We start from the raw sequence: 12443 nt of genomic DNA on the forward strand, positions 1-12443 counted from the left end.
CTTGGCATGAGGTCCTTGTGGATAATCATTATGCATATTTTTGGTGGGGGAGTGTTAGTGGGGGTTTATGTGGAAACTGGAATAAACACAGAGCTTCTAATCTGAAAACAGTAAAATACCATCCCCTAATACACAGGCTTTTTGTGAAGAAGAGGGCATAAAACATATGAAAGTGCTTCAAAGAATGTTAATTTGAAAAGCTTCATCTGCATCTTTTTCTATCTTCATTTTTGCTCTAAATCTGTCAATAAGTACATTTTAACCACTAATCACCGTTTGGTCAGCCTTCAGGAAAAGGCTAAGTGGCCACTATAATCAGTAGAGAGGGTAAGAGGAGAAATATATAACCCAGAGAAGCTACAGACTTACATTATCAGCTTAGTTCTACAAGCCTGATTCTGTCTTGATGGGTTTTCCAGATAAGGTCACAGCCAATGCACAAAAGAAAAGCAGCGTGGTCCTTAAAAACTCTTGCCCCGCCCCCACACACAAGAACTACATTAAGGTAATGCGTATGCTAACTAAACTTAGCTGTGGTACCTGTTCTGCAATATATACATATACCAATCATGAAGTTGTACACCCTAAACATTCACAATTATCATATGTCAATTACATCTCAAGAAAGCTAGGAGAAAAGAAAAAAAAGCAGTATGGGCATTCCTGGGAACAATGAGATGGTGGGGGAAAAGAAAACCAACCAGAATGCATTACTGTTTGAGAGAGGAATGTAAAAAACTCACTAGTTTACTATGTTAAAAAAAAGATGGCACATTTATTGCTACATAAATGTTATATACATATTGTGTTTTCTGTTACAGTGACAGAAAAAATTTTGAACTTCTTGCTGCTGGTTGAAAAGGTTTATCAATAATACCTTGAATTTGACACAGGATACAAATCTGCAATAAACCAACAATGGAAACTGGAGAACAAGATGAGAAGCAATTCATCTCGAACAATTAGCTCTTACAATACTCCATAGGTACTACACGGTATGCTAGAATCCTACTATGGTCTTAAAATGCTATTGTAAATTTCTGATATTAATGAACAGGTTATGGTAAATAACCCTACATTTTTACTACCTAATATAATAAAATAAAGTAAGAAACTTTTTACTGAAAACTTTTCGATTTCAAAAATCTAGAAAGAGTAATATTTAGAATTCAAGAAATTTTCTTACAAGATTATTGTATAAAAGACTAGCTACAGTGAAAAATAAGCCAAATGTTTTTTTCTTTCTATTTTATGAAGGAAAGCTTCTGGGCATACTGCAGAGTCTAATATAGCGAAAAAGACAACAAGCTCCGAAGAAAAAGGCCAGGCAGTGGCATATGTTCACTCACACATCATAAGCAACAACTTCTGTTTAGCTGATTAACACTGAAATGAAGAACAAGGCCACAGATAAGAGTCTGATGTAATCGGAGAATACAGGCAAATTAAAGTAACCAAAATGTCCACTACGTTTGCAAAAGAGTGATTTGTTAGGAACCATCCTGATCGGAGGATCTGAAGTTCTGTCTTAATTGTTTTTGTTCTTCCAAATTAACAGAAATCTTTAAGTTACATAGTGATTTGGGTCCTTTCTTCTGTGTGCTGATTGCCACTGTTGATATTGGCTATGAGGAATTATTAAGCCAAGACAACCTTGTTCAGCATGTTTTTCTCTCCCAGGGTTGTTGTGGTGGAAGACAGGTTTCATGGAAGTTCAAAGTGATTATTATGTCTTAAAAAACAACTCTTAAGGATTAGAGACAGAGGGGTGCCTTAATGCACAGTATTAAGATGGACTGACTAGGACTGGTTTGATGCTAATCTGGCTCATCTTCTTGGGACGGGGCAGACGATTTGCAGTTGATTACATCACCCGTCCAATTCCTCCCCACTGACCAGCCATCCAAATGACAGAGAAGTAAAGGTGAGAAGGAGGACACACGCGTGACCATTGCTCTTATATTCCATTAGGTAATTAGCCTCAGAGTGGTGTGTTCATTTATCACACTACCTGCCTTATTGACTACTGGGTTGTTATGTTCAACATAATCACAGCCTGAAAAATCTTCTTTGTATTTTAAATCCATTTTGTGCTTACTTACAGCTAACACTTTACAAGTACTATATGTAGTACTTACTGCTTGGAAAACAAAGCAATTTCTAAAAAGTAAATTCTTCACTTGTAATTTACACTTCTTGCTATTACAAGCTTTACTATGAAAACCTAGAAGCTTGAAAAGTCTTGGTTATTATTGGAAATAAAGCAAATATTTATTTTGGGGAAAATCTAGGGGACAAAATTTCCCCTTTTAAAATCTTAGCTAGGCTATGGTCACAGATGGTCTCTGCTTATCTTTGTAAGCTAAATATGCAAAGCACATAGAGCTACGTGGAGGACTCTGGACTGTGACCATAATCTATTCAGATTCAGAGACCAAATACAACAGCCACAACAAAAAAATAAAAACGAATGAAAAAATGAACACGAGAGAAATGCTATACCAAGTAATATTTTCCTATTTCATGGAAAACACTATTCATATGGCAAAAGGACAGGAGAGGGCAACAAAAGACTTTTCCCTTCCTTTTTAAGACACTAATAGGTATGCCGGGAATGCTAAGGGCCAATGGTTGTCACTGCTTTGTTCTCTGCACGTGAACAGCTTTAACTAATGCTGGCATCAGCTGAGTGGAGATCAGCTTTCCACATTAACTTTTTCCCTTTATATGTAGACCTTACAGTTCCATAACAATAAATAAAATTTGTAGTTACAATGCATTTGTCAATTCAGTTTAGGCACAAGGCAACTTCCACGGTGAGTGGAGAGATCGAGACAGTCTCTGATTGTGCAGAAGCGACACATGGCTTGCAACAAAATGATCTGTTGCAAACATCTCATGGGTTGACGTTCTATCTGATGAGCTTCCTATCTTCACTTCTGATGGAAGTGTTGACCAGTTGCTTTGATCGTAGGATTACATTTGCATTTCTTGCTTCAAGTGTTTTTTTTTTCTTCTCCCTCCTATCAGGTTTGTGTCTTCAGATAATCTGAGTTGTCCAAGTCCTTATGAGGAGAGGTCACCTTCTATCTAGCCTATTGATAACTCTGGAACTGTGGTAGGGAGAGCCAAGGGAGAGAAGAGAACCAATTAGGACATCACTGGTAAAAATAAACACCTTCCCAGAAACAAAACAACTTGGTATTCCTCATTTATGCCCAGGTTGACAAAAAATTCAGTTACATAACTTATAAATGTTCTTTCTTTAAAGGTATAACCAAAATGGTTTTTCTTGATGTATGTGGTAAGGTTTTTAAAGGAACTCATGTAAGTATAGAATCCCAAAATATGGGATTCTATAACAGCTGTGGTAATTATGCGAACCTTAGTTTTGGCAACATGCAGGTTGGCAATACCTGAGCTCAGAGGGTCTGCTCGTCCAGTTCTCAGTGGGGAGACACCGTTATTTCTCAGTGGGGAGACACCGTTAAAACATATATTTATTGCTACATCTAGTTCACTGTAATGTGTTAATTGTTTACATATCTCTCTCTTAAACTGAAAGTTTCTGAGGGCGTGGACCTCAGAAAACAAAAGTTTTGAATAAAAAGACTTTCACTTTGAACTCATTTTCACATTGGTTTCAGTTCCTGGTCCATAGTAGGTCCTCAAATAAATGTTTGTTCAACAAATTTATTAAGAGAATTTTACTCTATTAGTACAATTTTATGTTTATATTCTTAATATAATATATATAGTAGTAGCTCTGAATTTTCCCATTTCACCCATTTTGGATGGAAACAGCTTTAGGAAGAATCATACCTTTCACTTTTTTATTAAACAAGGACCACAGAATGGTTTTATAGTAGAGTGATGCTCTTAGGGATGGATAACTGCCACAGTCAAAGCTACTTCGCCTTATATTACGTGGTGGCAAACTCTTGCACTTTTTAGTCAGTCATTCTGCCGTCATCCATTTTTATCAATCATTTTGATTCTAGTAGTTGATTATCTCTTACTGGTTTTAATCTGCTATCCAGTTCTATAAAGAACTGAAGGTTATCAGGTGAAACCAGATAACTGACTTCATGAAATTAGCTAACTTTAAAACATATTTTAATTTCATCCACACTAGGCCTTTGAAATCTTATGGAACAAAGTGCATTTACTACATTTCTTATCACCTTGAACAACTCCCACCCTTCTCCCTCATACTTTTTAAAAAAGGATTCTTTTTGATAGGTGACAATGCTCAAGGCTTACTTTTAACCTAAAGTTGGGGAATTTCCTCATAAAAGAGATAAAAATAGAACTATGAAAGCGGTAGGAGATACAGAGGCAATGAAAGAACAGAAAGTAAACAGTAGGAGAGAAGAGAGATGTGAGGTAGGGAAAGCTGACTGAGAAAGAGCTAGAGAGAGACTGGGAAGAGAATAAGAGGAAATGTGTGCAACAAACAGAGAGACACAAGAAAAGAAGACAAAGCCTCTGAGGCAGGCGATGTGACACTGAATGTCAAGTGCTCTTCTCACAAGAAGCAGGTTACCTGGTACCAGGTTACCTAGTACCTGACCACAGGAAGGTACCTCTGCATAAGCTGCCAACTTACAAAGTCACTTCTGCACAGAAAAACACTGGCTTGTTTTTATTTTAAAGACCTTAAAACGTATTTTTGAATAAAAATATTTTTTCATGATATTCTATAGTCTCCACAGGACATGAAGCAATGGCTTGGGTTTTAGAGGATCTGTAATTCAACTAGCTCTTCTCTTTGACAAGCATAGTCTGTTATATTGCTGATTTTCTTTTTTGGTGGGAAAGGTGATTGAGAGCTTTTTCCAGTGTGCTAATGTTAGAATTATAGTTGACACCTAAATAATTACATCAAGACTTTCCTTTCTTTGTACCCAAATGAAATCATCCATTTCTGTCTAGTTTAATCCTAAGAAGGATATATGAAGAGGTGGTAGGAAATCAATTTCTTCAAGTAAAGTTGGTTTATTAACTAACATTTGTAGTTTACAATATATTCTATCAAATTTCAAATGAAATGAAATTCAAAATGAGATATCCACAAAGTTAACAAAATGAAATTGCACTGAATATATTTTTTCCTGCTCCAAATCTCACATCCATTTACTTTTACTTACTGCTTTTACTCTGCGGATTAAACTAGGAAACTAACTATACACTGGTGAAGGCAGGTTATAAAAATGAAGTTCCCATCTCTATACCTATTCCATGCTGCAAGCTGTATTTTGTTACTGATCCAAATATTTAATTATGTTCTATATTAATTTCTGTCACAGCAAACATTAACCTTACAACTTACAGATAAAATGAATGTATATATTTTAAGAAAAAGACGGTTCACGTTATCTAACTACTTGGACAACAACCTGCTACCACTGTTGTCACTTTGTTAAAAAAAAAAATCACAAAGAAGCAAACTGTATTTAATTCATGAAGAGGAAGATAAAAAAAACAGTCTTTTAACAAGTAAATTCCCAAGAGAAGGATGCTCTGCTTCTGTTGTACACAACACCTTTACATTCCTGAATAGATTCCAGAAGGTGTAACTGATATTCTTACAGGAGAAGGAATGTGAGTATTACAGACTTGCATTAATGATTCAAGTGGAAGAAAGCACTGTTTTATGTATGAAGATCTCATGATAAAGAAGAGGCAGATGGCTAACAAAAAAACTGGTTGATGATGCCACCAAGTACTCCTGGGTAGGGGAATGAGGAGCACCAGTGGCAGCAAAAGTATTATTTGACAGATAAATCATAGTACTGTCTTTTTCTTGGATCAGAATAATATTCACGTGAGCGAGTATACATGATGATCTAGAATATAACAGTCCCAAATTCTTTATAAATCAAAGTATACTTCCCTGGTGGCTCAGATGGTAAGCAATCTGCCTGCAATGCAGGACCCCAGTTTTGATCCGTGGGTTGGGAAGATCCCCTGGAGAAGGGAATGGCAACCTACTCCAGTATTCTTGTCTGGAGAATTCCATGGACAGAGGAGCCTGGCAGGTCACAGCCCATGGGGTTGCAAAGAGTTAGACATGACTGAGCCACTAACACACACACACACAGTATCACATTTTGAAGAGAACAGTAATTTGGTACAAAATGGCACAGCAGAAAAATAAGCTGCTGGATTCCAAATTACATGTGACCTTTATCATGACCAGTGCCACCAGAGAATATACAGGTTAGAATTCAAAGGTTCTAACTCGACTTTGAGATAAACTGGGGGACTTCCATGTACTTTTTCATACACATACTTACCTGGCTGCTGTTTACATATGACCCATAGGGTTGGTAGTTTCACTAAGCCCAGGATGAGTTCCTGGCAGTGTGGTTGGTGGCTCTGCCGATACGGCAGAAACTTTTTCTTCTTCCCTTCGCTTAAGGCAGGCTGCTTTGGGGTTAAGGTTCCTCTCTGAAATAAGGAAAAATAATTTTCTCATTAGAGTCACAAGTTATGAATCATGGACTCTTGGGTCTTAAACTGAACAAACTGCTGCTATTTTTTCTTTCTGTGGGGATTACCAATCTCTCTGTAATTTCATTCCCATGATGAATAACACCGCAGAGGCAACAATGATAAGCTTACAAAACACCTCAGCATTAAATGAGCCTTGAAACTTATACTTCTTACTGATCATATTGTGTCTTCTTCTTATGACTCGGTTTTCCAGGATTTGACTTGATCTACATCAGTATCTAAAAGCTGTTCTTCTACTGTTTCATCCAAACACTGTAGCAAGTGCTGTTATTAGACTACTGAATCTCCTCAATGTCCTGCAAAGGTCTGATACTCTGAAGTGCTACAAATGCTGACACTCTCTATGTACTGGAGAGGGACATCTGTGCTTTATCCAGAATTCTGCCAGTTCAGAAAATGATAAACTAAGAGATACTTTCAGCCATTCCTCTATAGGAAAGTGTGCCAATTCCTCCAGGAAGAGAGGTAGCCTGAGTATATCTGTTTTTCTTCTTTGATTTATATGCAGGACGAGATGACTGAGATGTCCTTTCTACAGTTGGGGTTGTGACTGAGAAGGTTATAAAAACCTTTACCGCTTTGTATATAAATTAGATAGCAGAGAAGACCAAATGGACTTCTGATGTGGGCATTTTCAAAGGCGCTTAAAGTATGGGATATTACCATATAAAATAAAGGTAAAGAAAATCTACTGAACTAAAGACCCACTGGATGAAAACCTACTTAGGAACAACAGTTCCTCTGTAATTTCTTTAAATGAGTTTTAAGTACAAGATATCTAATTCATGATGCCTCCTGGTGTAGTTTTTTGTTTCAGTTTATAATATACAGTATAAAAGTTGCTACATTTATTCTTATAAACTGATTAAAATGTCTTAATGAATATAATATAAAAAGATCACTTAGTCTTTAATGAAAACAATACTTTGTATAATTTGTGATTTTTTTTTTACATATTAGATTTTCTTAAAATGATGGCTCAGCTGAATGCAACATAGCAGAGTTTTTTTTTAAAGGCATCTCCTTTCAGGGAAAGTGAAAACATATTTGAATATGCATATATCAAGATACATTTATAGTTCACTTCTGAGTTTAAAAAAGTAGATAAAAGACTTTACTATATGGTAAACTTACTGACTCTATTGACTATTACTCATACATGATAACACTTCATCATCTAGGCCCCTGCATTTAGGAAAAGACACGAAGCCTATACAACTCTGGGGAGGCAATGAAAGAAGGAAGGTACTTAATTTATCAGGATAACTTAGAGTAGAAATTGGCATGTCCATCATTATGTAAAAATACTAGGAGCTGCTTTCTTAACAAGTGATTGTACAACTCTGACTAATGAGAAGCTTGTCTTTCATGAGGTGTCACATCCCCTTTATTGTGTAGGTAAGAGTCTCATACGATGACCAGAGAGACTGTAAAGAGGGCACAAATTAACATGTAAAATCCAAACAGGATTTGAACATTTCCTAATCGAAACATTCTCACATTTCTCTTACCATGGAACATTACTCTTAGCTAACTATGACTCTGTGTCATACTTGATCTAGGAGGTATGATTAAGATAGCTGGAAAGGAAAGGACATGAGCCCAAAAGTCAACTTAGCCAAGATATTGTAGACTCCTACAATGAGTCAGACAACACTTAGGACTGGAAGAACCAAGAGAATATGCTACAGTAAGCTCTACTAGTAGCTCAGACAGTAAAGCATCCACCTGCAATGCAGGAGACCTGGGTTTGATCCCTGGGTCAGGAAGATCCCCTAGAGAAGGAAATGGCAACCCACTCTAGTATCCTTGCCTAGAAAATTTCATGGACAGAGGAGAATGGTGGGCTATAGTCCATGGGGTCCCAAAGGGTCAGACATGACTGAGTGACTACACACACAAGCTCTACTAAATGTGAAGTAAAGTGAACTTTGATTCAAAAAAGCAAAAGCTGGTGCTGTTGCTTCATACTTCCTGGTCTGTGTGAGCAGCCCATGGCAGACATGTTATGTAGTCAAGAAGGCATGATGTAAAGCTAAGAAGACTCTTTGTGACCCCATGGACTGTAGTCTGCCAGACTCCTCTGTCCATGGAATTTTCAGAAGAAGTCAGACATTCCCTGTGGGGCATGAGAAGTGATTGTCATTCCCACAGTTCTATCAGGTGTCTCTCTCTTACCCTCTGGTGGATGGCTGAGAATTTGCCTCTTTTATAATACCATCTTCTTTTTAACGTGTTTATTAGCACAGTTTTTGGCTAATTCAATAGTTACTTCTTATCATGGTTAGGTAAATATGTGTCATTGTATCTATGTGGACATACATATAAGTCAATAATTTTATATTTGTTTCCTTGTTCATATGACTGTTTTTCCTGTAGCTTATAATTGCTTTGCTTTTCATTTGTTAATAATGCTAATTTCCCCCCTTAAAATGATCTAATAGATCTAACAAATGCCTCTCAACATTTCTTCCTAAAATCTCAAACACATCATCATATTATTTATTAATTCTATCTTATTTCCAGGGAAACCTTTCTTCTAACAGTATTCTATTTTCACTATGGACTGGTTCTTTTCTAGGCCTAGCAGTTCTTGTTACAGGATTTTCTTCTGCTACTCCTATGTGCTAGATCCTTTCTTTCCCAAGTGCTATGCCCTTGGCTTTGCTGATTATGTCCTTACTTGGTTTAAGCCTATGTTCCAGATGCTCTCTCAGAAAGTGTTTAAAGGAGGCAAAATTTTAAAGCCTCTGTACATCTGAAATATATTTATCTTTACATTTTAATAAATGGTTTGGGTAGGTACAGAATACTAGGTTGAATATGATTTTTCCTCAGAATTTTAGAGGTAATGCTCCACTATCTCCTGGAATCCAGCACTACTTCAGAACTCTGATGACATTTTGACTCTTGTTCCTTTTTCTGTGAGCTATTTAAATGTTGTCTCTAAAAGCTTTAGGATATTCTGTTGTAACTCTGATGCTCTGAAATTTCATAATGATATACTTTAGCTTGAGGTAATTTTTAAAATCATTATTCTTAATAGAAGATTAGATTTTATGAATCTTGAGACATGTATTCTTCAGTACTTATAAATTTCCTATATTATTACCATGATAATCCCCTTCATTCCTTTCTGCTCTTATACTATAAATCCTATTGGTTAGATGCTAGACTTCTAGATTAATCCTCTCTAATTTTACTAGTTCTTCTCTTCTATTTTTCATCTCTTTCTAGGAGATTTTTTCAGCTTTATCAGCTAACTTCTCTACTATATTTTTTCTGCTATCATATTACCTGAATATTCCTTTTTCATGGTTTCTCTTTTATGCATACCTTTTCTCTTAGAAGATACTTAGTTTTCAAAAAAGTTTCCTAATGCGTTTTTGTTTTCTTCTGAGTTTCTCTTTGGTTTGGTTTGATCTCAATTTTTCTTTTTCATGTTGGTTTTTCTTAAATCTTTGGTTGTCCTTTAACATTAAAGTAAGACATTAACCAGTGTGGGCTTTACTCTACAGTAATCTAAAAATGAGTCATTATTACTCAGGAACTCCTAAACCTGGAAGTCTTTTCTCTAGAGTATTTTATTTTTTCTGGAAAAGAATTACCCCATTTCCTTGAGGACAGCATTAATATACTCTGCTGCCGGCATTAGGGAAGCAAGGCAGAATACAGGGCTAGAGGTCCCACTGTTCAGCCTCACGCTTCACCCATTCCCTGTTCTTCTTCATGTTCCAGATTTGCAGTCTTTTCAGATTTCACTTTTTACAGAAAATAATCCCCCTGACTTCTATGGTAGAAGGGAAGAGAGGGCAGAGGTAATATGTAGTACAGAGGAGACTTAGGGATCCAGCCTTACACAGCAAGCTCCAATGAATCTTTGTTTTGGGGTCTGATGCCTGACTTCTGCTTTTTCCCAATAATTAGTACCTCTAAAGTCCAGAGGCTTTCAGGGGATGGGCTATCTGCTTCTTGTTGGTATTCCTCTCTGTTCCACTTAATTTCTTCTAAGTCAGTCAGTTATCTACTCTATCTACTATCTTACACATATTTTTTACTCTCTCACCAGTTATTATCTCCCCTTTATCCTTGTGGGTTAATGCTATTTTTATTCATTTCAGTGGTGTATTATCAATGAATAGTTTTGACCACTTATTACTATGTTTGACCATCTCACTGCAACTGAATTAAATCTACTGAGGGTAGGAAATTTGTCTGGGAAAAGGAAAAGCCTCGGGTGATTCTGAGACCAGTGAGATTTGAGAATCACTGTCCTAGTTTATTCATCTTCAGATTCGCTAAGAGACCGGGGAACTAAAATCCTAATAGTTTTATTGTCCCTAAATTATCACAAGAAGAGAAATGAGTTTATCAAGCTGACCTATGAAAGAGTTTGAGGAGGAAGTGTTTGACCACTAATTTAATCTTTAGTGAGGACAAACTTGAAGGTAGTATGTGAAATCTGCTGAGGAAAACAGTAATGATAAAATTATGGTCATGATGATGAAGAGGTTTAAACTGCCAATGACAGACCAGATGGGATTCTGATATATGGGGCACCAAGGCACAAAACGTGCTCTGGGAAAATCTGAGGCTTGGACGGGAAGCCACTTCCTGTTTTTAAGGATGCACTTAGACCCAGGTCTGGTTGCCCTCCTGGTATAACTGCTTGTCTAAGGATGACAGGATGTGCATAGATAGATGTAGTCTTGGAACACCACCCCATACCAAAGCAGGTATTCAGAGAGCCTAGAGGATGTCCAAAGTAGGTCATGTACATCTTTACAGAAATTGCTGGGTCGAGGGGCCACTGGGCAGGGCTCCTGCAGCGATGACGAGACTTTCAAAAGTGAACATGTTACCAAAAGAAGTCAAAACTGCTGCAGATAAAGTGCAGAGAAAGAAAGCAATTACACCAAACTCTAAAGTGCTTCTGTAGACAAGGAATGGGCATTATGGGCTACATGAAGGGTTCAAACTCTGTAAGATAGCCAGCAGTGTTTTCCAAGGAGTCTTACATGGATCTCATGGTTTTTACATAAACCTGTAAAATAAGCGCTCTGGGTTTTGAAGTCCACAGTTTAAGGGTAGGAGGAAGATAGGCTTTTATAAATATTAAAGGAGTCCCTAATGAAGTTACAGTTCAGTGTACTTAAGTTTTATTCATTCTAATCAGTCAATGGCTCCTTATATAGTTTTCCAGAATAGTGTGGAAAAAGTCAGTACCCATAACAATGACCAGGAAGTTAGCAGGCAGCTGGATAAGTCGAGATATTAGATACTCTTTCAGACTAAGGTTTTCTACTGTAGGGGCTTGCATGGAATTAAGACAAGGTCAGATCTTACAAATGATTGCATAAGATCAGGTTTCCCTAACATCCATACTCTACAGATAATTCAAAAGTCTTAAGACAAGAGCAAGCATCTGGTTTTAGCCGTAGGAGTGTTACTTATTGATCTTTCTTATTTATTAAAAACACTGGAGGAAAAAAATAGATGAATTAATTACTAGTGTATGTTTTTCTGAAAATGTGTTCAAATTCTCTAACTCTGGTTTCCTTAGAAAGAGTATTCCTTCTATGATCAGTGTTGAGAGTTCCTGTTGTAGTTATCAAGCATCTGTCCATTCCTACTCTTTTTTCTTTTCCAACTTTCTTTAAATAAAGAATCATATAAATAGCCAATAAATAAGGAAGAAAAGTTGCTCTCAAGGAGGGAGGTTAGTGATGGGGTCTGGAACCAAATGCCACAATCTATAAATTTTTTGCAAAGAAGCCTAGGATGAGGCATTTGTAGCTTCAAATAAGAAGATATATACGTATATGCAAAAAAGCAAGCTTGATGATAGAACTGCTCAAAGGCTGGAAGCCTGTACTAATTGATAACCCATGGTCTAGAACATAGCTGCCTGGGACAGTGGAGAT

At 36.8% G+C, this 12443-nt stretch overlaps 1 protein-coding gene across 9 annotated transcripts in view; it reads right to left on the reverse strand.

Annotated features, from left to right (window-relative positions):
* Positions 1 to 751: 751 nt before the first annotated feature.
* TCF12 (transcription factor 12) overlaps positions 752 to 12443 on the reverse strand; it is a 393213-nt gene continuing 381521 nt past the window's right edge. For all 9 annotated transcript variants that reach the window (XM_027553905.1, XM_027553908.1, XM_027553909.1 and 6 more), the window contains 2 exons: positions 6300 to 6453; positions 752 to 3113 (listed from right to left, as the gene is read on the reverse strand). In XM_027553905.1, the coding sequence (XP_027409706.1) occupies positions 6311 to 6453 (143 nt within the window). In that variant the 3' untranslated portion in view covers positions 752 to 3113; positions 6300 to 6310. The remainder of the gene's footprint in view (positions 3114 to 6299; positions 6454 to 12443) is intronic.

This window comes from Bos indicus x Bos taurus, chromosome 10 (assembly GCF_003369695.1).
Source record: "Bos indicus x Bos taurus breed Angus x Brahman F1 hybrid chromosome 10, Bos_hybrid_MaternalHap_v2.0, whole genome shotgun sequence".
Lineage (NCBI taxonomy): Eukaryota > Metazoa > Chordata > Mammalia > Artiodactyla > Bovidae > Bos > Bos indicus x Bos taurus.